We start from the raw sequence: 27,885 nt of genomic DNA on the forward strand, positions 1-27,885 counted from the left end.
CTAAATTGTAAGCAAGATTAGGGAAGCAGTGTTTTCTTTTCTTCCCATAGTTGGCCTGAGTACACCCGCTGCAATTAAGGAATGCCTGCTGGGGATCTAAGAACTTTGATATCTTGCTTTAACTTTTCTCAAAACCCGGTCCTCATTATTAAATTGGCATTAATTGGCTTTGGGGATGGGAGCTGAACTTTCAGTCATAAATTCTGTCCCAGACGGGGATTCCACACCGAGGTAAGTGCACACACCCCATGTCTGTTTGAGATGCATCTTTCTCTCTCTTTCTTTCTGGAGGTAAGGTGGGCACCCGACGGCTACTTAAACGCAACTAGTGCAGCCGCCACTCTACAAGACTCGGGTGAGAGGTTTCTCGGCCTAGGCAGCTCTCAATCACCTGTTCGGTACAGAGCAGGCATGTTGGGTTCTGCCAAAGCCGCTTCCAAAACTTTTCTTTCTGGGCCTGGAGAGCAATTGGCGTGAGTACACAGTGTCCCTAATCCCGATCTGCCTCGGATGCGTGGAGGTGGAGGAAGGAGTTTGGAACAACTGCGGAATCCCGGTCTGGGCTACTCTCAGACGTTTCCAAAGGTTCCTTTCTCTTGAGCCCTCTCCCGACAGCCCTCAGGGGTATCTAGGGTGATCGGTAGATGAATGGCACTGAGGGAAAGCCCCAATCACATTTGCCTCCGTATGGGCCAGCAACACTCCCAACCCCGCATCCATTCCTCCTGGATGCTCCCCTTCCTTCGCGGGTCAGAAATGTTAGCAATTCTCAAGAGAAAAATTTGGGCCGATCAAAGTACATACACCCTTCCCCCTTAAGACCTAAAGCAGATTAAAAACTGACTCTACTGGAAGGTTAGGAGATAAACCAGATTGCCTGGAATTGGATTTATTCAAAGGAGCTAATCTTGCAAGTGAAAGGGGAAACTGAGGAATTCCCAGCAGCTGCCAGAGCCTTTTTTGCTTTAGGGAAATTTCCTCATTCTTTCTCTGCACTGTAAAGATTACTCCACCTAAATGCAGTAAAGTCAGTCACACTGAGACCCTATGTGAGAACATCTGGTCCACTCATGGGAAATCTAAGGTGCCACTGATAGGAGTCATAATTAAATGAAGGTTCAAAACCTGGAGAGATATTTTCTTATCTGGTCTGTTTTAAAGGTTATAGATTGTTTCTTGGGGATGATTTTGGCTAAATGTGCTTTTTTGTAACAATCTGGTATCTGAATGGGTTTCTGAAGCATTGCACAATCTTGCAGTTAAAAGTTGGGTTTAAGTAATTGTTTAGTTTAAGACTTCAGATAATTCATACCAGAGAACTTAAATACTTAGGATAAAAAATTAAAAGAACTCTACTTCCAAGTTGGCAAGTAACTCCCAATCATTCAGTTATATTTTTTTTATCAATCTTTGAAGTAGGTAGCCTAAGGAGATTTCACTAGGTATACAGTGCATTGATTTGGGCAAGGATAGTAAATTATGATTTGGTATCTGTTTCTCTCAGTGTGTAAGATTTTAAAAAATGTTAGATTAAAACGTTGGTCTGGCTTATTGAAATGACATTTATTAGCAACAGTCTTGGAAATTTTCAAAGCTTAATTTTAGATATACATGGTAGTGTGTGGATTTTTTTTTTTTTCCCGGTGATTTAATGTAACTTAATACTACTTTAGGAACTTCAGAACAAAGAAAGTAGCTTAATGATCCTGAAGGAACTTCTTCTGATGGTGGCTTTTATATTATCAAGAAAGATCCTATTTTCAGTTTTGTGTGAGCAAGTTTTTCTAGTGTAGGAAGATAAATTGTGACTTATGGTTAAAATGCCTTAGGCATAAAGTTTCTGCTCAAGAATTCCGGTTTTCCCAGTTCCTTCCAGACCTCAGCCAGGGCTCAAGCTGATATGCAAACAGAAGCAGCTTGGAGCTCAGGCCCAAGAAAAAAAAAAAAGGTAAAGGTGTCTTTTACCTGAACTCAAACTAGATTAAACCAAAGAGTAAATTGTATGGCATTTACTAATTACTGGCCGGTCAATTTTTTAGGATTTTTGTTTTTTTTTCTTAGATTCTGTATTTTTATTTTTTTCTTTGAGCTCATGATTTTGTTCCTACAGACAAGTTAATGTTTTTCTGATAAGTTCTATTTTTGATCAACTGAAGTTTTTTTAACATTGCAATGAGATTTCACCTGAGAAAGCTGCAAGGCCTTCACCATTGTGTTATGTGTTACACTTGTGTTACGTGTTGTATGTCGGTATGTCTGTATGTGTATATGTCCATATATCCTGCAGTGATATAACAATTGACAGATGAGGAGCGCTCATGAAAAAATTTTTTTTTTTAAAAAATGGATCCAAATATCTTTGATTCACGTGATTCAAATGGTTCAATTTAAATTGGGTAAACAGATGAAAGTAAAGATGTCTTTAAAATTAAGCTTATAAGTTTTTCTAGGTGTTCAAAAAGGCCCTAATAAAATGTTGATGTCTATGAAATAATCTGCTTAGATTCAAAGGTTTACAGGTATTGTTTCAAAATGTGAACAGAAGGAGGTTAACAAATAAAAAAGAAAAACTAGAAGGTTCTAGGTATGGATTTAATAGAGGGAAAGTGTGTTTCTGGATAGGAGTTTAAGTAAGTGATAAAGAAGGTCTGTGCAAGTTGGTTATAAGTGTAAGTTTTTGAGCAAAGTAATCTTAAAGAAATTAAACAGCTGGTTAAACAAGTGCTGTTGTTTTAGAGAATTGTGCTATGTTATTTCTTTAAAAGCTAAATTTGGTTAATATAAAATCATCAATGTAATTATGGTGTTATTAATGTGTTCATATCTTCCAGGTATACAAATCTGTAAGGTAGAAGCTTTAGAAAGAACATTATATCAACCTGGTATTCTAAAACTGTATGGTAATTTTAGGCTTAAAAGAAAAACATGTTGGAAATTTATTTATATCATTTGTGTTCTATAACTGGACTTGTTATCAATAAGTTATGTGATGTTCCATGTTACTTTTTACACTGAGATACAATTTAGATGTATTTTTAAGTTAATGAGAGCCTAATCTAATCTATGTAAAGGTTTTATTGCAAAACAAAAGTACTTTGCTACTTCTCTACAAAAAGTTAAAAGCTTTCAGCTTTTCTTTAATTCATGTTTTAGATGTGATATTATATTGTGTTAGCTAATATTCATGTAAATTTGAGCAACAATTTATGTAAGCTTTGTAAAATGATGTCTAAAAAGCAAAGATCAGCTTCAGAATTTAAGACTTATGATGAGCCCCGCCTCACTTGGGATAAGGCTGTATGTCCCATCTCATGTGAAAGTGACCATGAAAGAAGTAGGCCAGATTTCAGTGCATTTAAGGTTGTGTCAAAAGTTGGTTTTTGTCACGATTGCCAGGACCTCAAACAGGGGATTATAATGTATAACTCTGCCAGAATTCAAGGTAGCTAGTATATGAACTAAATGTTTTTACTCTTGATAATTTTATCTTGTAGTTTTCTTATAAATGGCTTAAAGATTGCCTGTTAATGTTTTGCAGAGGTACTGATTTAAGAACACACAACCTGGGTTGATTTAAGATAATGAGTTATCACCTACAGGATAGAGAGATAAGTACTAAAGCCCAGTACTTAGTATAAGGCTGTTGAAACTTATTTGCTAGATGTTTAAGATTAAGTTTTAAAATTAAAGCTAAATTAAAGGGCCAAGAAAACCAATATTTGGCTCTTGCCCTCTGAGTCAGTCTAAATCAGGGATAGGGGACTTCTCCAAAGGGCTTTGCAACTCTAGGCCACATAACCTCCTGATCAGGGAGATTAATGAGACCAGTGGAGGACAGAAAGCCAATCAGTGCATTTGCTGTGAAGAGGAGGGTCATCAGGAAAGGGAGACATCCCTGATGCTTCCGAGGGAAGCCACGAAGTCAAGCAAGGCCTGGACCCATCCTTGCGCAAATGGCACTAGCAGAACTGAGAAGCTGCTGTGAAGTTCCCGAGGACTCCCAGGAGGCTGACTGTTAACAATAGGTAGAAACAGAAGTCAGTTTGACTTGCTTCATCTTAAACACTTAGCAAAGACAGTCAAAGCCAAAAACACAGCTGTTTCTAGACATTTTAAATGATAATAATAGTTAAATGTAACCTCCACAATAAGTAAACTGGAGGCTGCAAAAGAGACTCTTAGGTAGGAATGCCTGATAACTGTCAAAGGGACTGCTAGAGTAGTTTTAGTCTAAGGCCTTTATTTCTAACCAACACAGGTAGGCTTGATGTTTGCTAGTATGGTTATCCAGCCCTAAGTAACAGAATTAAAGATTTCTCTATTAGACACAGGTCATACTAGTAAAAGGATCTTGCAAGATCAGATGATATTAAATTATTAAACTATATCTTAAGGGAAGGACAACTGTAACCCTAAAAGTTAAATGTTGTGTTTACATCCTGATAATTCTGGCAATGTGACAAATATCCTTAAAGATTTACATGCTCAGATAGAAGCCATGTCCTCAGCAACTTTATCATGGAAACAATATCTTAGCTTCTGGTTCTTGGTACTTCCTGGTGGAAAACATTGTTAGTCTTTGTCTTTGCCATCATACTCATTGGCATATTCCTGTGCTATGGGATTTATTGGTGCATCAATATGGTTCCAGTACTAATGAATTCTTGTTTCTCTTATAGACCACCCATCACTCAAATGGCCCTCCAGCCTATCATGGACCACTCAATAGACCCGATTTTTAAAGGGGACTCCAAACTGCTTGCCCCGACATCGCCCCTTTTTGTCAGCCTGAAGAAGCCAGAAAGATCTTCGCCCCCTTTCCTTACAGCAGTAAGGAGTTCCCAAATTAGAGGGGGGAATGAAGCCAGATTTAAAGTTAGGTAGTCAGTGTAGTTAGGTAAATCGGGTCTAATATCGAGTGAAATCTAAAATGGAGGCCATGCTGGGAATGACTCAGGGAAAACACAGGTCAATGGATATAAGATTCTATCCATGATAAAGAAAAAGGGGGGAATGAAAGACCCTAGCCCAGTCAGCCTAGTTACCTAAGGCCAAGATATGAAACCAAGATACCAGACAGGCCATAAACAGGTTCAGGCGCCAGGCATGCTCTCCGGACAACCGGTGGAAGAACAGAGCACCCGAATCCTGAGGCATGAATGAATAAACCGGAACAGATAAGCAGGAACAGAAAGAATAGAATGCAGACCTGTGGTTTTTGGAATGCAGACCTGTACCCCCTAGGTGGCCTATATGCTAGATTTAAACAAACCAATAAGAAACCTGTTGCTTCCCGCGCCCGCGAAACCTGTCCCAAACCCTATAAAAATCTCTGTATCCCCAAGCCCGGTGTGCCAGTTCACCAAAGCTCCGGCTGAGGTTCTGCTGGGCACCCGCAGGCGCCTGTGTCCCAATAAACCAACCTCTTGCTTTTGCAGCCAGTGTTTCGTGTGATTCTCCTTGGACAGGGATACGGGGGTCTTTCATTGGACGGGGGTCTTTCACTAAGACTTGGAGTCCTGGGAAAATTTGAGCATTTTAAACTGTACAGCTCATTTAAAAATAGTAAAATTATACCATTATTCTTTCAGTATGAGAGAGAGATAAAAATACAGTTTTTCTAAATTGGAAAATTTGCTGTAATCTTGCTGCTAATGACTGATTTCTTCCCAACAGTTGCAAGGCAGTTTTTGCTCTGATAGGTTGATAAAGGAAACAAAATCAAGAACATATTGGAAGTTCTCAGAGAAAATTACAGTTTAGGTATATGTTGGGGGTGGATAGTTAGACATTTTAATTGAAATAAAACAGTTTCATACTAATATGGGATCACTGTGGGTGTGCATTTGTAGTACATCTGCTCTTGAAGCATTTAAGGAGGGTTAAATGTATGTTAATGCTTTTGTAAGAAAATTATTTTTGATAACATCCGTCTAAGGAAACTAGCTTAGGAAATTGGTTTTTTAAACAATATGGATATTATACTTGCATTTAGAGAATGAATTAGTATTCTTTGTGCTGCTTTAAGAATTTCAAAGCTTTGGAGTTTTTTGGTTGTGTTCTCCAGTGGTGATGAAAGTTAACAATAATTAACACAACAGATGATTAAAGCAGGCACATCTGGAGAGTGACCACAGTCTGCTATATGCCTCCAAACACCATTTTAACTGACCTACTTTTGATGTCCTGAAGGGCTGCTAATGATTTAGTCTACTCATTTGAAAATACTTTTTCTAGCAGATTGAAGACATCTCAGTGGGCTTTTCTGCTATTGATTTAGTCAGTACAGAAAGTGTGATAGGTGATGACTATCTTAGGCTAAATATCGATTGGCCTTTAGCCTTTTCCTTGTTGGTAACCAGCATTCTCTATGCAGACTTGAATGGTGTATTAATCTTGAGGATTTGTAGGTCTATCTGGTTTTAGAATAGGATTCTTATCAATGAGGCCTCTGTAAGGGTTCCCATTGTAATAGCGTGGGAGTGTTTGTTACCACTCTGGACACACTGGCTCCATCTCAAAGCTGCTGATTCAGAATCTTTGGGCGTGGGCCGTGGAATGTTTTAAACAGGCTTTCCAAAGGAACATAGTTCATACTTCAGTTGTACAATGGCTAGTGTAGTTTATGGCTTTCTTTCATGCGCGAGGGATTAGGCCCAGGGGGTAGAAAGGTGACTGGTTTTGTAGGAACCACAACTTTGTCTTCTGGCACTAGAACAATATTCTTTCTAGGATGCCACATAACTTTAATAAGGTTGGTTCCTTCACTCTCTAAGTATAGAACTGGAAGAGTTTTAAGTTAGTATTAATTTTTATATGTGTCAACATTGTATATGACTTCATGTAACATTCAGCTTGGCTTGATTGTGTGTGCTTATTTTTTGAAAGACACTTATCATCTCTGTACTTGCATGTTCAGAATAATAATAAAAGTTTTACAGGGGCTTATGGAGAACTCAGTTTTAATGTGAAGTACTTGGGCTGTACTTACTCTGTTTTAATGGCACCCATTTTCCCCCCAGAACTTCCTAGAGCAGGGCTGAATTGTAGTCAGAATACTTCTTTCCTCTTCAGACCCTTAACTGTGATTAATCTAAAAAGGCACTTGTCAAGAGGGTTTGAAATGGCAACCTTGATATTGGAGCATGTGGTAGTAGATAAGTCTGCATCCACTTACTCCATTATGTTATTTAACTTACGAATTCAACAATTTGTCTTTTGCTCCCTGCAGACGATGGCCATATCAGCTGTTGTTAACCATATCAGCAGGGTGGAATATTATTTCTCTTAGGGCAAAACCACAACTTTTCTCTGAGGATTTAGCAAAGTTAGAAATAAAGTGTGAAGCTGTTCAGAGAAAGTCTTGCCTCCTGCCTCCTAGAGGGGGTTTACTTTCATGTTTAACAGAAACATCCTTTTTTGTGTTTATTGTATTAATAGAATTTTTAGAATCTGTGTGAGAGAGATTGTGGCTTAGTGTTTGAAATAATATAGCTTGATGAACCTTTTTTATTTTAATGGGAAACTTGTTTTCATTGATTTGGGGCTTTGAAAAGTAAATCTTTTAGAAATTAAAGTGCATTAATTTAGTTATTCTGTGTGAAAACAAAAATGTAGAAAGTTAAAATTTGCATAAGTGAAGACCTTGATGATTTCAGATTATAGTGTGGTGGAGGTTCAGGAATAAGGGCCCATAGAATTTGTAAAAAACAAATTCAGTCTAACCACTTAATGGCATTTGCAAGTAATTTGCCAATTAAATATTGCTAGTTTCTCAAAGATCTTCAAAGTACAGAGTGGAGGTTCTTAATCTTTCCTAATTTTGTACTTTAAGAAACATAATAGAAAATTACTTAATTTTGATCATTTTTCATTCAAAATTTTAGTACATGAACTCAGGGAAGGATGGATTTTAAATATTTGAGGAAAATCATGGCCTTTTGAGAGGTGCATAAACTGATATTCCCAAATCACACTGTGCCTGATTTTTTTTTTGTATCATTTGTAAATATTTGTTGCCCAAATAATAATTTTCAGTATAATTGAGACTTTAGATTTTAGAGTTCCACCATCTTAATGCTCACCTACTGTGTATGGAGCATCGTGCTAGGCATACTTAGTTCCAGAATAATTTTCTAAAATAGATATATTATGCCCATTGTAAAGACTGAGAGAATTGAGTCAGTAATTTGCCCGTGTTCGTCATCGGTGAGAGGTGGCTCTGGCAGGTCCAGGTTTTTGAAAAATTGGCTTTGTTGAGATATAATCCCCCATTTACCCATTCATCTGTATATAATTCATAATTCAGTGGGTTTCCAGTACATTTCCGGATGTGTGTAACCGAATCCACTTTCAGTTAGAACATTTTCATCACCCTGACAAGGAGCCCCAAATGTTAGCAGGCATATTCCCCTTAACACCCCAGTCTCCACTTTTGTAGGTCCTTTCAGTCCTAGACAACCATTCGTCTACCTTCTGTCTATATGAATTTGTCTACATTTCACATAAATGTAATCATAGAATATGTGGTCTTTTGTGACAGACTTCTTAGCATAATATTGTCAAGGTTCATCCACATATTAGCAAGCATGCTATTCCTTTTTTATTGATGACTAATAGTCCATTCTATGGATATTCCACATTTTGTTTAATCCTTCTATCAGTAAGTGAGTGTAGAGGTTGTTTCCCACTGTGGGGCAAGTTATGAATAATGTTGCTCTAAACATTCGTGTACGCCTTTTTCTACAGACATGTGTTTCATTTCTCATGAAGATACACATGAGAAAAGAATTGCTATGTCATATGGTAACTCTGGTCAACATTTTGAGGACCTGTCTGTTTTCCAGAGTGTCTGTGCTGTTGTGTATTCCCAACAGTATGTGAGGGCTTGGATTTCTTCACATCCTCATCAACACTATCTCTTTTGATTATACCTGTCCTGCTTGGATGAAGTACTTACTGTGGTTTGATTTTCATCTACCTGATATGTAATGATACTGAACATCTTTTCGTGTACTTAGTAACTTATGTCTTCTTTGAGAAAATTTCTACTCAGATCCTTTGCCCATTTTAAAATTGGATTGTCTTCTTATTGTCGTTGTGAGAATTTTTTGTATGATCCATAGTTCCTTATCAGATTTGTGATTGCAAAGTTTTTATCCTACTCTCTAGGCTGTCTTTTCACTTTCATGATGGTATTTGGATCATAAAAAATATAATTTTGATGAAGTCCAACTTGGCTATTTTTTTCTTTTGTTGCTTTTATTTTGATTGTCATATCTAATCAGTCATTTACTAATCCACGGTCACAAAGATTATGCCTATGTATTCTTTTATAATTTTCTATAATATATGCTTATATTGTCCTCTAAAGTTGTTGACAGTCTTAGCTCTACATTTAAATATTTGATTCCTTTTGGTGAAATTTTTATTTATGGTAGGAGATCAGGACCCAATTTCATTCTTTCACATGTAGATATCTCGTCTGAGTACCATTTGTTGAAAAGACCATTTTCCTGTTGAATTATCTTGTTATATTTGTTGAAGATTTGTTGACCATAAATATAAGGATTTATTTCTGGACTCTTGTTTGCATTCTAACTTTAATTTGTTCTAATTTTCTTGTGGGTCTATAGGCCTCTTATGGTTTGGATGTGAGGTGTCCCCCAAGAGGTCATGTGTGAGACAATGCAGGAACATTCAGAGGTGAAATGATTGGGTTTGGAGAGCCTTAACCCAATCAGTGAACCACTCACTGATAGGGATTGAGTGACAACTGAAGGCGGGTAGTGTGTGGCTGGAAGAGGTGGGTATTGGTAGCGTGCTGCTTCCTTCTGCCACACTCTTCCACCATGATGTTCTGCCTCACTTGGAGCCTACAGGAATGGAGCTGGCTGCCTATGGATTGAGACCCTGAAACTGTGAGCCCTTAAATAAACTTTTCTTCCTTAAAATTGTTCTCGTCAGAACTTTTAGTCATAGCGGAGAAAAATCTGACTAAATCAAGGTCTATCTTATGCCATACCATATAGTCTCGACTTTGAAATCCAGCTTTGTTCTTATTTTCCAAGGTTATTTTGCCTCTTCTGATTCCTGAAAATTTCATATGAATTTTGGAATCAACTTGTCAGTTTCTGCAAAGAAGCCAGTTGGGATTTTGACAGTGATTACAATGACTCTGTGGATCTCTTTGGAAAACCATTACCATTTTCACGTTAACTTTGGAAGTATATTGCCATCTTAACAATATTCTAGTCTTCTAGTCAACAGGTTTTTTGTAGTTCTTACAGATTATAGTTTACGTATCTTTTATTAAATTTATTTCTAGTATTCTTTTCAAAGTTATTGTAAATGTAAATGTTTTCTTAATTTCATTTTTAGGTTGCTTATTTCAAATGTGTAGACATATAAATGATTTTTGTATACTGATCTTGTATCTTCTTGCCTTGCTGGGCTCATTTATTAGTTCTAAAGGTTTTTTAGTTGATTTCTGAGGACTATTCTGTATATTAGAGAATGTTTCATGTGATCCAGATTTCAGAAATTTCCACCATATGTATACCCTGCAGCCAGGAAAATTTATTTACAGTAGAAATTAGTTGACTTTTTAAAGATACCTTTAGGAAGAAACAGCTACCACTTTGTTATCATCTTTTTATGATTTTAAAAAATATAGCTGTCAGGTGTGGTGCCACACATCTATAATCTCAGCTTGAATCTGAGACAGGATTGCAAGTTTGAAACCAGCCTGCATAACTTAGTGAGACCCTATCTCAAAATAAAATTTAAAGAGGGCTGGGGATATATTTCAGTGTTAGAGTACTAGCCTAGCATGTGGGAGGCCCTGGGTTCAATCTACAATACAAAAAGAAAGAAATAAAAGTAAAACCCAGCAGACTTTTTACACAGCAAATATTTGTGGAGAAAGTAGAGTCCCATAAATAAACCCAGAGCAATCCTTATTTGGTGAAGTCTTGCCTTAAATAATATCACCATTACTTGGTTATCTTATGGGAGCAGCAGGCCTTCCAAACATAGTTTGTTTGGCACTGACTGGAATAACAGCGTTTACACTTTTAGAGATAAGCATTGTAGTTTGTTTCAGGAGGAGCGGCTGAACCAAGAAAAACATGATTTTATATATTCAAAATTTATACCTACTGCCTCATTCACTTTCTAGTGTTAACTTATTTTTGCTTCCTAATCTGTATGATTTAAGTGCATGGTAAGTTTTTAAGGCCAATGTTTTAGACTAGGAAGGAATTCCATCTGATTTTTTTTTTTTTTTAAAGGTTAGTATTGGTCAGTCAAAGCATGCTTATTTGGAAGCTCTCAGCTGGTGAGTTGTGGATTATTTTGGACCCAGCAAGCAACCGAAAAGTCTCTGGGTCTTCTCTTTCCTCTCCAGAACTGCAGAGGAAAGATCTGAAAACAGTGAGGCCTTAGTGATAGGATGATCTTCAGTTTGCTTTAGATGATCTTCAGTCTTTAATGGTAAAACTCATTGAATTGCCCACAGGAGCTAGAGTACAGGGCAGAATTGGACTGGAAAATTCCTTTGTATGTATATGTTGTTGTTGTTATTGTTTTTCTTTCTGATTTTGCCAGCTGTTGGATGAGAAGTATACTCTTGTCTGCCAAGGCCTGTAGAAATCTTTTTTTTTTTTTTTTAAAGAGAGAGTGAGAGAGAGGGGGGGAACAGAGAGAGAGAGAGAGAGAGAGAATTTTAACATTTATTTATTTTTTCTTAGTTCTCGGCGGACACAACATCTTTGTTGGTATGTGGTGCTGCTGAGGATCGAACCCGGGCCGCACACATGCTAGGCGAGCGCGCTACCGCTTGAGCCACATCCCCAGCCCTGTAGAAATCTTAAACAATCAAATGTTATGTGAGAAAGCTCCTTGTGTCTCCCAAAGGAGAAAAGCATATTAGCTCAAGGTGGCATTTTAACGTCTTCCAAAGTGAGGGGAGATGCCAGGAACCATTTCAGTTATTTATTTGGTTTATAGATGTTGTTGCTATTCAGGAACCTGCAGGCAAGTATTTTAGAAAATGGATGTCCCAGAATGGCTTATGAGGCAGAATAAAATATTCAGGGACTTAGGAGCCTATAAAATGTTTTTTTGGAGAAAATATATGAGTTTTCCAGAGTGGCAAGATTTAATTTTTTTTAAAAAAGTGTTTATTAGCTGTGATGATGAATAGATACATTGGTAGATATCTTCATTTCGTCTTTTGCATATCATTGCTCTGTCTGATTAGAATGGCTTGGCAGTCTTAGGATATTTGAATAATGATCCTGCTAGCCATGTCAGAAGAGTGAAAAGTAAGTTTTGTAGAACTGAGAAAAGTGGCTACAACTCAAGGCCTTTTTTTTACCCCAGCAAAGTCCCATGGCCAGTTCTTCTTCCCATAGCAAACTTTTCTTCACCATAATGTTGCGTAAGTCCTAGGTTTTAAAAATAATATTTGTAGCTGGCACACGATGCCAGTGTCTGTGGCTACATGGAGCAGGATCTGTCATATCTCAGAAACCCAGGTGGCTCTGGGCCAAGGCACTATGACTGAACCCTGAACTTGCTTCCACAGAAGCCAACCTTTCTTCACGCTGTTGCTCTCATTGAATAATTCCTGGAAGGTCTATCTGAGTACATCTTTGGCTGCCTCCAGGACCCAGATCAAGTCTTAGTTTCTTAAGAAGCCTTTCCCTCTTCTTTGCCTTCCTTTTTAAAATTCTCTTTCCTTGCTATGGGAAGCCTCAGCGTTTTAGTGCTGATGGACAATACTGTTTGGGTCTGCTGCTGCATTATTTCCTGTGGGTTAGATCTGGGTACAGCATGTCTCCTTCCATGCTTTCTCTTCCTACACAACTTAGTCCAGTAATCATAAGCTATGCAGCTTAGGAGTTGGTGGCTAGCTAGCTGAGAACTGAAATGAAAATTTCTACATGGCTGGTACATTAGAACGGCCAAGAAACTGGGCCACTTTCCCAGGGCCACAGAGTTTGTACATTGCCCAACTCCAAGGAGTACTAGTCCATGAAATGAATGTCATCCACTGGGGCTGAGCAATACAGTGGCCCTGAATGTCCTCCAGGGTCCACGCATGACCAGTGTTGACACAGTACTGCATTATGCTGGCTGGTCTGGAGGCTCTGCCCTACCTCCTTTCTTTCATTGTTTTGTCTGTTTCAATGGAAAGTTAAAAATTAGTGAGGTGTGAGTCTAACCTCCTATAACTCTTGAAGATCATTTTTGTAAAATGAGGTCCCCAACTCTTGCATCAGGAAAATTTAGGGTGCTGGTTAAAACATAGATTATTCAGCTCTTCAGTAGACTTACAGTCAGTTAAGGATAGGGGCTGGTAGTTTTAATAAGAAAGACTATTACTCATTGAAATAAGTTCAGCAAGGGAGACCATAGTACCTTAAAGGGTTAATGCCACTGCCTTAACCTGTTATACTGTCTCTTGTAAAACTTTTTTGATTCATTTAAATTAAAAAGCTGCTTAGGGGACAGTTGCTGAATGCTCACTACTGTGCCAGCCACATGGGAGACTCAAATGTAAAAAGTAGGGGCTTTGCTGTTGAGAGGCTAATAATTCATTGGGAAATAAAAGATATGAAGTAAATAAAAATAAACAGTTTGTGTGTGCACATACATACACATAATCTTGTGATACTGTGTAGCTATAAACCTGAGTGACTTACTAATAGTACTTCAGGCAGGCATTTGCATAAGAGAGACCAGCTTCAAGGAATAGTGGGGAAAGGTTCACAGTTTTGGACTCAAGCAGTAAATGTTACATTAATTATAGTTGGTTAGATTGAAACCCATTGTAATTTCATTCACAAATGTTTTAGCAACTTAAACTCATATCAGTAATCTAAAGCCATATAAATATTAAAATGGATAATGAGTGTCATACATCTATATCTATCTATCTGTCTGTCTGTCTGTCTATCTATCTATTTATCTATCTATCTATCTAATTTGGTTAGTACTTTCTATTAGTTTCTATGGGACATGAAGGAGAGGTCAAAAAGAGGAGAAACCTCAGGCTAAAGATGTGATTCAAAGAGTGCCTGCCTAGCTTGCATGAAAACCTGGGTTCAATCCCCAGCACCACCAAATAAAATAGAGAGAGAAGAGAAAGGATCTTATATTTGACAGCTGTCCTATGATGATTATATTAAATTAAAAAAAAAATTTTTTTTAGTTGTTGATACACCTTTATTTTGTTTATTTAAATGCGGTGCTGAGAATTGAACCCAGTGCCTCACACATGCCAGGCAAGTGTGCTACCACTGAGCCCCAGCCACAGCCCCTGATTATGTTAAAATTTTGCTTCACTGGAATGCTTGGTGAAAAGCAATCTACAAGTTCACTGAGAATAAACCAGAAAGCTTTTTATTTGCTCAATATTTTTCTGAATTTTATCATGGTCTAAAGTTTTATTTAATGTGTAAAAATTGCATCCTTTGATCATGTCTTTATCACTTGAACATGTTTCTCCTTAGATAACTTACTGGTCTAGATTAGAAGGCTGGAGGACCTGTGAAGTCTCTTGTCGGGCATGTTCCAGACAGAGACATAGACGTGAGAACTGGAAAGGAGCTGCACAGTATCTTGGTTGGTATATTTTGCCTCTGGAGGAAGTCAGGCTTCATGCTGTTAAGGGACTTACAGTCATTAAAGTAATACCTAGCACATGGTGAGTGCCCAAGAAATTTTGGCTACTGTTATTAGAAGAATTTGAACCCAATTCCAGTAATTTGTTCTCAGGTATTGAAAAGATTCTTCTATCAAATTCATTTTATTGATCTCTGATCAGACCTTCTAAGAGTCCTCCGTGCCTATATTTTCTTTTAAATCCCAATTCTTAATTCACTTCATTTTCTTTATATCCTGCTTTTTTTTTTTCTTCTTGAAAGTGAAGAAGACAGAATAAATGCAGAGAAATTGGAGTTGCACTTTAAAGTTTTGATTTTATTGTCCTTACTAGAGCCGGCCTGAGGTTTTCTGCTACCTTTTATAAAATTTATGCCCAGCATAATTCTGATTTTTATTGCCTTCTCTGTGCAAATGCACACCTTCACTTATGCTGATGGTGGCACTACTGTTTCTTCATGGCAAGCCTGTAACATTTTCTGGAAACTTTAAAAGCATGGAATAAAAACTTTGTGGATATACTAGGGGTGGAAGTAGGAAATTAGGGGGAACCAGAAACATATGCCAAAGGTTTTGGCACCCTTTAGAAGACTAAAGAACCTTCTTCTTCTTTTAAATAGAATCAAAAGGGGGAAAAGGTGTCAGGCAAAGTTTGCTCATAAATACGAGCAAGTTTGGTGGATATATTTAAAAATGTGAAAGCCAGAACAAAATTTATTAATCAAATAACTTGTGCATCCTCCACCCTCCAAACACACATTTTCTTGGGAGGAGAAGGAACTAATAATAAAACCTTGAAGCTTTAAAAAAGTCTTGTCTTCATACTCCTCTTTTCTGTCAGTCCTGTTACAGTCTCTAGAAGAGGCTGAAAAGAAGTGACGGGTAACTATGGTACATTCGGAAGCCTTGAAATGGGATTATTTGGGCAATTTGAAGACTTCAGTAAAAACAAAAAGCACAAAGTTAAAGAATCGGGCTGCTGACTTTTCTTTCTATCTCCTTTAAGTATAGCAGATAATTTTTTGACTGTTTAAAGCTCAAATAGAGTCTTACAGGTGTTGAATATGTGCTTCATTTCTTTAACTGGTATCTAAATCTTCCAAAAACTTTTTAGTAACTAAGATTCTATTTGAGACCAGTGTATATTGTATGTAGGTCTGTTATGTGTTTTCTGCCAATGAAGATTGAAAATCCAATATTTCTTGAAACAGAACAAATGAGATGATCATAATTTCAGCCTTTAACTTTGGGTTCCTTTTGCCTTTAGGAAGTCTCTGTGTGTGCGCATGTGTGTGCGACTTTGATTTTTCTTTTTTGCACCTTTGGTGGGATTACTGACTTTGGTTTCTTGACTGATTCTATGAGAATTTTTACTTTTATTTCTGTCAGTTTTTAAATTGATTTAATATTGAATTATTTTTTATAGAAGAAGAAAAGCAATATCTGTTTAACAGTTTTTATACAAAAGGCCCTGGCTTGCTTTGTTTTAATCAACCTTTCTTTTCTCTTTTCAGAGGACGTTAAGCAAGTTTTTGGACAGACCACAATTCATCAACATATTCCGTTTAACTGGGATTCAGAATTTGTGCAACTACATTTTGGGAAAGAAAGAAAAAGACACCTGACATATGCAGAGTTTACTCAGTTTTTGCTGGTGGGTCTAATTCTTAAAATGTTGACAAGAGCAGTTAAGTAAAACATGACATCAAATTGTGGGTAAAAAGATACTGGCTTTGACTTTAGCCTTGAATTTTTATTTACTGCAACTTTGAAATGCTGACAAGACTGTCTCATTTGGAAGTATTTCTTTATTAGTATGTTTAAGTCATTAAAATATATATACATATTGAGACCCCACAAAATTAGATGATTTCCTCAAGATCACTTCGGTCAGGAGCGACAAAATTTGAACTTGAATTCAGGACTTTTGAGTGGCTCTACTACTGTGTACTGTTTCTCCCCCCCCCCCTCCACCCTAAGAACTGAGATGTCATGTTTGTATCTAACTGTAGCATCATTTCATCTGAGGCCTTTTATAGATTTAAGCCACTGGTCTCAAAGTTGACTACATATTGGAATTACCTGGGGAGCTTTGAAAACTATCATTGCCTGGCTCCCACCTCCAGAGATTGATGAGGTCAGGGGGCATTGGATATTTGAAGCTTCTCTCGTATCCTTGATGTGCAGACAGGTTGAGAACCAGTGCTTCCCATGGGCAACTCAGGAATTGTCTGCATTTCTGGGTGCACCTTTCTTAGCCCAGTCCCTCCTGCCCTTTATTCTTTACCACTTTCTTCCATTATGGTTATATCATTGGGCCACAGATGATGTCAACTGAAGAGTGTTTTTAAAAAGATATATGATTATAGTGTAAGTTTTCCTTCAGAAGTATCATGTAAAAACTGTTTCAATTCCTGTGTTAACATTTAGTCATAGAATGTCAGTACCAGTATGATATATAGATCTCTGTGATGGACCACCCTTTCTATCAGATTTTTATGCTTTTGTTTTGTTTCATTTATATTTTGTTAAATCATAAATTTCATTTAAGAGTATTCTTTTGATATATTTAAATTCTGAGCCTTGAGGTTAAACTTGTCAGGGTAATCAGCTTTGGTTCTTGGTTACTAAAAATATTCATAGCTCTCTTGGTGCCCCTGGTTCTTTTGTGTGTCCAAGACATCGCCAAAGCCTTCGGCACAGCTGGGAGGGAGGAGGAGGTTGCATAGCTGCACATGGACACTGAGCTGTGGTGCTCCTTCCTCAGCATTTCTGTGGCATCCCTTTTTAGGTAACAGTATCTACAATTAGTTAACTTCAAAAGGTGCCTCTCTTTTTGACTTTTAATAGTACTGCTAGGATACATAGACTATTTTATTCTTGCCTTAAACATGCCTTTGTATTTTCTTAACATGTTAATATGTATGAGTCCTTATTTTCAGTTCCATATGAACATAAACGTACTTGAGTAACTCAGGTGGAGAAGAGAATGTGAGTTGGGTTTTTGCTGTTGTTTACACAGGACATTGGCACACTGTAGGAGGCAGTATTCATTTTGATGAGGAATAATTACAATAATGCTATTGAGACAAATGCCTCAAATTGACTTTATAGAATACAGCCTAATTAACTTTTAGTCTTAATGGGATGTTAGCAATAGTAAAGATGATCACATTTCCCGCTTTAAGCAAGTATCAATTATACTGAATTGCATAGCAGCGTCTAGGCAAGAATGGAAGATATGGGAAAAGCCAGAGTGCAGAGCTGGATGACTCATGGATTACCAGCTATGTTTCCAGCTGCAGCTTTTAGGGTGTGCATTTAAATTTGACTTCATTCCTTGCTGATAAATGGAATCATCCTGTGTTGTCTTAGACGGAATGATTTTGATCTTAGGGCCAGAATAGAAGTATTGAACTTTTACCAGATTAAATTGACTATGGTGGTTAATGATTTTGACCAGGTCCTGCTTTTGTGTGCAACTCCAGACCCAGATTTAAAGAAATTGGTAGACATATCATGACGGGCTCTACATGACACCTAGGAATGCCATTTTGATACCTTCCTTCCCTTCATTTCAGATGTTTGGTTTACTTCCTGTGAACTCTTTTCTGAATGCAGATTGAGCTTCTGACCTCCTCTTCGAATTCCTTTTTGCTTCCTGGGGCTCTTGTTTCTGGATGTGGATAGCGTCTGAAAGAAATAAGTGAATTTTATCTGGTGTTTCAAGCTTGTACTTCATCAGGCATGCACCGTCTTTCTGCTCTAGGGCAGGGCTCAGAAGCATAGGCACCAGCTCCTTGGTTGGTGCCAAGGTTGTAAAAGCAGATGCTTGGCTGAAAGAGCTGCCACCATGCATGTTACTACCTGTCTCTGATGAGGAAGAAGAACAGCTATAGGGACAACTGAGAGATGCTTGTGGTTTCTAGAAGCCTGAGTGCAATATAGAGAAAACACTGCTGTATTTCACTGAGGTCCCTAGAAAGTAGTAGATCAGGTTGGTTTCAGCCAGCACGTGGTACCCATACTCATGTATGTACACATGTGTCATTGGTGGGCAGTGCCATTTTTTTTTTGCAAGTTTCAATTTTTTCTTCATTTAATAAATGTTTTACTATAAACAAATCCGAGTTTGTTACCATCTACCATGTGACTATGAGAATCTTATTTGGTTCATGTGCTCATCTTTGTATGGTCTAGGTCAGGTCCCCACCCATTAAGGTAATGACAGGTAGGGACCTTCCTTCAATGGTGAGCCAGTATCTTTTTCTGTACTTTGTGTATAAAATTCATTTAATGGGCAGATCAATTTGTTAATTCTTTGAGTTCATCTTGCCTTATTTGTATCGTGCCTCTAATTAATAGTGCTGAATCAAGTAGCAGGGACATGAAGCCTTCTTCCTGTAGTCCCATTCCTTGTTAGTGTGGAAGAATTTGAGAAGGGAATGGGGCCACATTTCTGTTTCATTTATATTATTGTACTGTCTGCTGATGTTTTTTAAAATCCCATTTCTTTAATTTGTGCATGATAGTGTGTATGAATATAAATACAGTTATATATAAAGCACACAGTTTTTAGATATTTTGTTGTTGGTTTTTTAAAAAATTTTTTATAACTTTTTATTTTATTTATTTATTTTTATGTGGTGCTGAGGGTCGAACCCAGGGCCTTGCATGTGCGTTGTGAGTGCTCTACCACTGAGCCATAACCCCAGCTCCTATTTTGTTGTTCTTGTTGTTACCTGTGGTGCTGGGGACTGAATTCAGGGTCCCACACACTCTAGGCAAGCCACCACTGAGCTACATCCCAAACCCTATGTATGTGTATTTTAAAATACAAAACCTCTCCATGCACCTCTACTCTGAGCTCCTAGAACAAATTTCTAATTTTATGGTTGCTAGTATAAAAGTGAATTTTAATATTCTAAGATTTTTAGAAAGCAACTTTGAATATTTTTCCTATCAGGCAAAGTATTCACTTCTGCAGTGTTTGTTGAGTATGCAGGGTTTGTCAAGAGGCCTTTTTGTGAAGAACTGAGCTGTGCAGAGGCAACAATTCTTGAGACAATTATAATGTACAAATCTGGAAATTGTTCCTATTTATGTCCACCTGAGAGTATAAAAAGAGAAACTCAAGCAGGTGTAGAATGTAGACCCTGAGAGTTTGTTCTTTTGTAGCAAAACTCTTAAGGGTTTGTAATATAAAGCCTAACAACATTCAAAATGTGGGTATACAGCAGCCATCTGAAGTATGAACTTACAGAGCCAGGTATGAGCATCAAGGCATTTAGTTAACTGCCCCATTTTACAGATGAGAAAACAGACTTTTGATTTCAGAAACTCTTACAATGACCTCATGTGTGCTTTTGATTCACACTTCTCTAAAAATAATGTTGAGCATCTTTCCAAGTGCTTATTGACACCTACATGTCTTCTTGGGAGAAGTGTCTATTCCTTTGCCCATTTTTTTATTGAGTAGGTGTCATAGGATACTTGGGGCACAGAATGAAAGATCCTTTAAACTGTTCTGCCAAATTATTCTTTAGAGTAAGTACTAAGACACTTTTTCAAAAGAAGTAATAATTGATGACTAATATCTGTATGATCCTTATAATTTACAAAGTGTTTTAAATATTGTTTTTCTGATAATAGCATCCTCCAATGCCCCAAGACGTAATTATCATTATTCCCTATTATATGCAAAAGAATAAATAGACTCTAGGGTAAAATTTTGCATCATTTATAGATAATTTTCTGGGGAAATGACCCATAGCTTTCAGTAAGTTCCCAAAGGAGTATTCCAAAACAGAAAAAACAGCTGCTGTAGAGCTTAGCTTCTTCAGTGAAATCAAAGACATTCAAGGGATTCAAAACCATGATGTTACCATTGTAGTGCATTTTCCCCAGGGCCAAGGATGTGTTCCTAGAAGGAGCCTTACCTCTGAGTAGGGGTGCTCGGCGTCCATGCATTGCTGGACATCGAGCATTCCTGACCCCAACCTTTAGTCACCAGATATGAACCTTAGTAGAGTGCATGTTACTGTTGTTTTCAATTATTTTCTGATACTGTTTTATAATTGCATCTATATTTCACATATAATTATTAAAATTTAAAAATAATCTACACATAGGGATTTTCCCATGGCTCCAACCTCAGGTTTGAAAAGTCTAGGATTGCTGCCAAATCCAATATTACTATTAACTAGAAAAACATGGCTATCGGCTACCTCTCATGCAGCATTTTCCAGCTTAAAGAGTGCTTTCACTGTTGGTTGTATTTGTCCTTACAGTCACCTTAGGTATTAAGTAAGGCACTGGCTGTTGTTTCTCCATGAAAGAGGAGCACTCAGAAGCTTAGAGAAGTTTTCTGAATTTGTTCCAGATTAGACAGGTGGAATCGAAAGTGAATTTTCCTAAGTCTCTAGCAGTGTTTTCCAAATGTAGTGTAAAAGTGACCTGAGATGCTCATTTTAAAATGCAGAATCCTGGTCCTTTTTGCCTTCAAGACTCTGAATCAGTATTTCTGGGTTGGGCTAAGAAACTGCCCTTCCATTAAACATCCTGAATTGTAATGCTGCAGATAGTCTATGAACCATATTGGTCTAGACTTCTCAACTCTGGATGTTTAAGAACATAGAACTTGGCCCTAAGTCTTCATTTTTAAGTCTGATAAAGCTTCTCGTGGCAGACATGATCAGATTTGTACCTCAGAAGAATCACTCTGTCTGTTGTATGTGTAATCAAGTGGAGAAGGACATGATTGAAGAGATGGAGACCAGCTGATCACTTTCCAATCTTGGAGTGAAACAACCATGGCCTAAGTTGGATGGTAATAGTGATGGGCCAAAGTGAAGAAAAGTCAAGAAAAGTTAAAGGGATAGTCCTTACAAGGCTTGGTGATTGAATATGAAGGAGATAGTCAAGGCTTTGGCAGAACTCAACGTTGACCTCCTGAGTTTTAGGATTGGGCAAGTGGAAGGATGGTGAGGCTTTATTAAGAAGGGGAGCACAGGGAGAAGAGGTGGTTTTATGGTAGGGTTGCGGAGCAGTGCTTCACACGTAATAGTCTCACATATGCATGTTGGCATTTGGGCTTTCCTCTGCTCCTGAGAATTACGATGATGTTTTCTACAAATGCTTCTAATGTAATTTTGGTTTTTTTGGAAAGATTATTCCCCATATTTTTGGAGCCAGGAAAATTTTCCATAGCCAGGGGCTTTCCACCCATCATTATAGGTAGAGGCAAGATCAAGAAATCAGCAGTCTCTGGATTGGCAAATAGATTCTGAGGCTGACATTCCATTAACTAAGAGATAGGATAATTGATTTGTGGAAAGATAGGTCTAAAAATCTTCTTTAACATCTTTGCATCAGATAGAACATAAGAATAAAGTCAACTGACCCAGCAGAGGGTCCACATCACACAGGTACCATAATTGTATTCAAGTCCTCATTTTGTTGGAAGAACATGATGAGAACCAGAGTGATGAACTTTATTTGAAAGAAATGAGAGCAGAACATAGGGATCAGAGATGTGTCTGGTGTTCTAGACTGGTCATTCTTTTTGGTAAGGATCCTTGTCCCTAGATCACATGAGCCCCCTGTTGTAACCCAGTTGGATGTCAAAGCTTACTCATGCAGCTGAACATTTTGGGTTCTTTTTGTTAAATCAAATTGACTAAGTCAGCCCAGATAGTCCATGTCAATGTGAAATGGACCATTTAGTTATTCAGGTTCTGAGCCCTAGAGAGCAGGCCACTGGGAATCTTGCATCCAGTTGCTGGTGGTTGCCACCTATTACTCTAGAAGTCAGACTGACTACTGCTAGTCAGCTCTGTTTTGGGCTTTAGAGAGTTTGCTACCGTATTTGTGATGGCATCCTGGTATAAGGCAAAAATTTCAACACAAAAGGTTACATATGTTAAAAAAGAAATTGCTTTCTGCCACCACCAAATAAAAGACAGCATACCTTCAATGTGGGAGCATCAAAATTCTTAAGCTTTGGTATTAATAAGAGGTTTCAGGTGTTATCAAGAGAATCAATTGTTGACTTGCTGAAGCCGCCACTGTTTATTATTACACTGTTTATTATTAGTTATTGTTATTACAGTTATTGGACAATTAGTTATTGTTTATTATTATAGTTATTGGACAATTAGCAAGTCTTTTTTTTGTATTGAGTAACCAGAGCCATTTGTATTTCCCTTTTGTACTCCAACTCCTTATCTGTATTAGTGAATATATCTAAACCAAAGGTCTTTTAAAAAAAGAACTTAATAGCCAGAAATCACACTGTATTTGCATTTTCAACTTGTGAGTACCTTTTATATTGATTTTAAGACAGGGTATGTAATATAAGTCATTCCTGTTTAATAAATACCATATCACAGCCAGTGCTATGGCTGAGGAGATACAGTATCAGGAGACCAAAACAAGGATTGCAAATCTGACACCAGCCTCAGCAACTTAGCAAGACACTGTCTCAATTAAAAAAAAAAAAGAAAAAAAGGAGGTGGGAGGAGGAGGTTGGAGATGTAGCTCAGTAGTGGAGCACCTCTGGGTTCAATCCCCAAATACTGCAGAAATGCATACATATATAACTTGGTGTTCTAAAAGGAAATGATGAAAAAGGCAGCTAATATTATTTACCCCCAGTTCTTACAGCAGATTAAATTCTGTTTTGGGTCCAAATGGAAACCATTGCTAGTTTAGCCAAGGATGACCAGAGCTGTGTTCACTGGACACCTGTACAATTAGATGCAGAATATGTCCTGTTTACAATGCACACTTTCTGTACTCTGGGCAAAGGAAATCAGAATTCATTGTGTTGTTGTGTCCGTGGTGTTTTGTCACCTTGCTGTTTTGTTGAGCAGCCTGTTGTGCAGGCTTTTACTGTAACATCGTGCTAAAAATGAGCACTCTACACAACATCTCCCCAGCCATTACCCACTGTGAAGTTTAACGTTAAATCAGAAGAGCAAGAAAATTGAGGTGGAAAAGCTCTGTACTTGGTTTCTGCCAGGGTGTTGCTGTGTATGCAGAGCCATGGGTGATGTTGCTTCTGACGAATATTAATTAAAGGCCCCTCCAAATGAATTATGGGTGAAATTTTAAGCTGAACTATGAAAATCTGACTGCATGACTAAACATGGAGAAAATGCTAAGAACGGAAACTACTCAACTGCTATGTATTTCATTGCCAGATTCCATCTTAATTAAACTGTTCTCCAAATTAGTGCAGAATTATGAATACAAAATAGATACCTAAATATTAAATAGTACACAGGTAATAAAACTTGATATAGAATTTGTTGAAATAGTACTAAATGTGGTACGATATTTTTACACATCATTATACTTTTTTGTTCTTTGTTCTGATAAGTAGTTTACCTGCATTTTGCCCAGAATTATTCTACAACAATTATTCCACCCCAAAAGGAAGTCTGAATGCTTCCTTAACTCCCTGATTTTGTTAAAATTTTAGATTTTTAAAAATTCCAGAACAAAAAAAGTGTAAATATTCCAGAATTTAAAAAAAATGTTCTTGGTTTTATAATATAAATTCTCTGGAACTGCTGCTTGTTTTGAGGGTCTCTCTCACTTTTTTTTCTTTCTTTCTTTCTTTCTGATAAAATATTCTCGGGATAAAGCACAAACTTGCATGTCTGAATAGAGGGGGAAAGAATTTTTTTGCATTAGAAATATACCCACTTGCAAATTGGAGATTATTAAGGAAATGGCAGGCCTGGAAATATTAGAAGCATGAAAGTTAGACCGAAAGCAATATAACCCCTATATCTGTTTATTTCTGTACCACTAGCAATTTTGAAGAGTTTGACTTTTTTTTCCCCTTCAGCAATCTGAATGGGTATGTTGAAGTAGTTCAAAACCGCTACAATAAAAGCCTATTCCATTAATCACCATTCACTAGAATATAGGGAAGAGAAAACAGTTCACTGGCAAATATTACAGAAAAATTGGGCCTCCTTTCTCATGCTTGAGCAGAACTTCCTGAGAGGGAGCTGTAGAGCTCTGGGACCTCTGGCCTTAGTGATGGGAGGTGCCTTTCTCTTCCTGGGGGAAGGCCTGCACATGCCACAGTTAGCAGGTACCCCTTGCTTGCCAACATTGAGAGCTCCTACAGAGGTTGCTATCTTCCTGGGGCTCTGGGTTTTCTGTGTACTCTCAGGCCCTTGACATCACTTTCTGAACTCCCTCGCTCATATACCTGTTGGATTTTTGGTGCCTGCCCTTTGTATGCACTGTAAGATGATCTTATCTCTCTCTACAACTTCTTGTTTTCTCCTGGTGTTTGCTGGGCCTCCATCTAATATGAAAAAGTAGTCTGGATGTAGGTTAAGATTGTGACTTCAGAGCCAGAATGCCTGACTGCATGTCCAGTTTTGTCCTTAGCCTCGAGTGACCCTCTCTTTCTTCACCTCATTTTTTCATCTATAGCATGAAAGCGTTGGAGGTCCCACCTTAAGGTGGCTCAAGTAGGAAAACCACAATCCAGGGAGTGTAGCATGCAGTCCGCACTTGGTCAAGTCCAGCCTTTCACTTCCGCGCGACGATCCCATCATCTGATTTTTCCAGATTTACTTCTACCTGAACATCAAGCTGTCTTTTGTAGGTAGCTTAACTTTTGTTTATAACTTAAACATATTTCAGTGCAAGTTTCTCATTGTGGTCAACCACCTCATCTCTTTCCCCTTAAATATGTGTGTGTGTGTGTGTGTGTGTGTGTGTGTGTGTGTGTGTGTGTGTGTGTGTTAGATTCTCCTACCTCCCCCATCAACCAAGATGAGAATTCTTTGAGATATGTCTGCTCTGTTTTCATAGCATTCAAGTTGTCATTAAAACTTTTCTTTAACTCTCTTTTCCTGTTATATATCTAAACCTACATATGATCTCCTCAGTTAAGATTTGCCCAAGGCAGCCTAAGTCAGCAGTTAAGAATTTTAGTTTTAAAATCAGACGTTATTTTTTGGTATGGATCTCAACTCAGCTATTTCTAAGCTGTGTGACTTTGGGTCACTTACTTGTCTTTCCTGAACATCAGGTATCTCCCTATAAAGTGAAGATAATAATTGTTACTTCACAGAGGTATTGCAAGGCTTAAGTAAAGTGCTATCTTTGACATTCTTGGCATAGCATCTGGCCTGCAATAAGTGTTAATGCATTCAGCTATTATTACTATGCCCTACCCTATCTTGTGTTCTTCTTTCTGTTCCTGTGGCTAGTTCAGAACAACTTACAGAGCTACTCTTCCATAATGAAGAGGCTTATAAAGGTTTTTAATCCTTTAACTTCAGCTAAAGTCAATGTGTGTGTGTGGTACTTGGGATCCAATCCAGGGCCTTGTGCATGATGGGCAAGTCCTCTATCACTGAGGTGCATCCCCAGCCCTCTGAGCTTCCACTTATTAAATGGCTGTCACAAACGACCTGTAGATCACATAACAGGCATTGGTGTGCCATCGAAGGCAGACCTGGGGCCTGAGGTGCAAACATGACCACTGTGTGCTTTCCAGTGGGAGCATTATAACTGCTGTGGCATTCCTGTTCCAAATGTCACAGCACTGTTAGGATAAAGTGCTTCCATGGTCCTATCAAGATGAAGTAAGATCCTTGCCAAACGTGGTGGTCGAGTCTGTAATCCCAGCAGCTTGGGGAGGCCGCGGCAGAAGGATCAGGAGTTGAAAGCCAGCCTCAGCAAAAGCAAGGTGCCAAATAAATCAGTGAGACCCTGCCTCTAAATAAAATACAAAATAGGGTAGGATGTGGTTCAGTGGTCGAGTGCCTCTGAGTTTAATCCCTGGTACCCCCCACCTCTTCCCTGCAAAAAGATAAATTGAAATCCATGACTTGTATCCTTTAGCCCTTAGATCCCAGTGACACGGAACCTGCTACTTTGCAAGATAGCCCATTTCACTGCACAATAGTTTTATAGATTAAGGATTTCAGTGTTTGTTTCAAAACCTGACCCAATATGTTCTTCACATTGACTTCTTTTTAAAGAAATACAAAGAAACAATCTAATATCTTTTTTTTAACCTGATAATTTTTTAACCTTTAAATATTTGAATCTGATGATTTCTTCTCTATAGTTCTTCCCTCCCCTGTACATAAGAGTTGTTTGTCCATTATGGTCCCCTTTGCTTAGAAAATGAATATTATTTACATATGTTGTGTTTTGTACAACTAAAAGCTCTTGGTCTGTGTACCTTGTAGGTACACATCTAGAGCCTTTGGACTCTTGATGGCCCTGCCTGAGTGTTAAGTTTTCCATAAATAGCTATGGAGGTGCCCAGAGAACTCTAATTTTAAGTCACTGGAGAAGAAGTCTGGTCATTTATTTCAAAGATGACTCATTCTTGATTTAAATGTTTATAGAGGAACTGATGTGTTAGCTCCCACAGGCCTCTCTCTTGGTTTTTCTGTCCTCAGTCTCTTTGGACTGAGAAAAAGAAAAAAAGAAGAAGAAGAAGAACCAGAGAAGGACTTTTAGATTTGGTTCCCTCTCCATGTTCTTTGTGACTGTTGGTAAAACTGTCCTGGCACTCTGGATGCACAGGCCTTTCCTTAATAGGAAACCTTCAGGAATATTATTGTTTTCCAGTGAAAGCAGGCAACAGCAAAATCTAGGGTAACTTAAAAGTAAGTTTGGTTTTTCTCTTTCCAAAGCTCTTCAGATTCTCAAGTATTAAATGCATTTTTCATCAAATTTCTGACAGTCTCATTCTCCAGGCCCTCCAGGCAGTGTGGTAGAGTAGTGGGAGTGCTGTCAGTGAAGTGCCTGGGGCTGAGTCAACCTTGCTGTTCCCGTCTGTCGCTGAGACCTGAGTTTCCTCAGTGAATGGAGGAATGATCTGCCTGCCACACAGGGCTGCTGTGAGCATGAAATGAGTAAATTTTTATAAAGTGCTTTAGAATGGTTTCTGATACACACCAGGTCATTGTGGAGGTTGCATTGGTAGGTAAGATAGTTTCATTTCTTCATTCAGAGGAAGCAGCAGCCACTTTATAGACAGCAAGCCACAGAAGATAGCAAGACTCGTGTCTTTAGTAATCTACTGAGCCAACTAACTGTTGAGAGAACAACATGGATCTAGTTTCTTGTTCTGCATGGAATTCTAATGTCACCAGCTTTTAAAAGCTGTTGGAAATGGATTCTCAGGTCGTTCATCATCCGGGTAAAAGAGCTTTTTTATCA

General features: G+C 38.0%; 1 protein-coding gene across 2 annotated transcripts in view; it reads left to right on the forward strand.

Annotated features, from left to right (window-relative positions):
* Positions 1-27,885, forward strand: part of Slc25a13 (solute carrier family 25 member 13) — a 186,825-nt gene that overhangs the window by 83,433 nt on the left and 75,507 nt on the right. For both annotated transcript variants that reach the window (XM_078040387.1, XM_021730709.3), the window contains one exon: positions 16,185-16,324. In XM_078040387.1, coding sequence (XP_077896513.1) covers positions 16,185-16,324 — 140 coding nt within the window. The remainder of the gene's footprint in view (positions 1-16,184; positions 16,325-27,885) is intronic.

This window comes from Ictidomys tridecemlineatus, chromosome 2 (genome assembly GCF_052094955.1).
Source record: "Ictidomys tridecemlineatus isolate mIctTri1 chromosome 2, mIctTri1.hap1, whole genome shotgun sequence".
NCBI lineage: Eukaryota > Metazoa > Chordata > Mammalia > Rodentia > Sciuridae > Ictidomys > Ictidomys tridecemlineatus.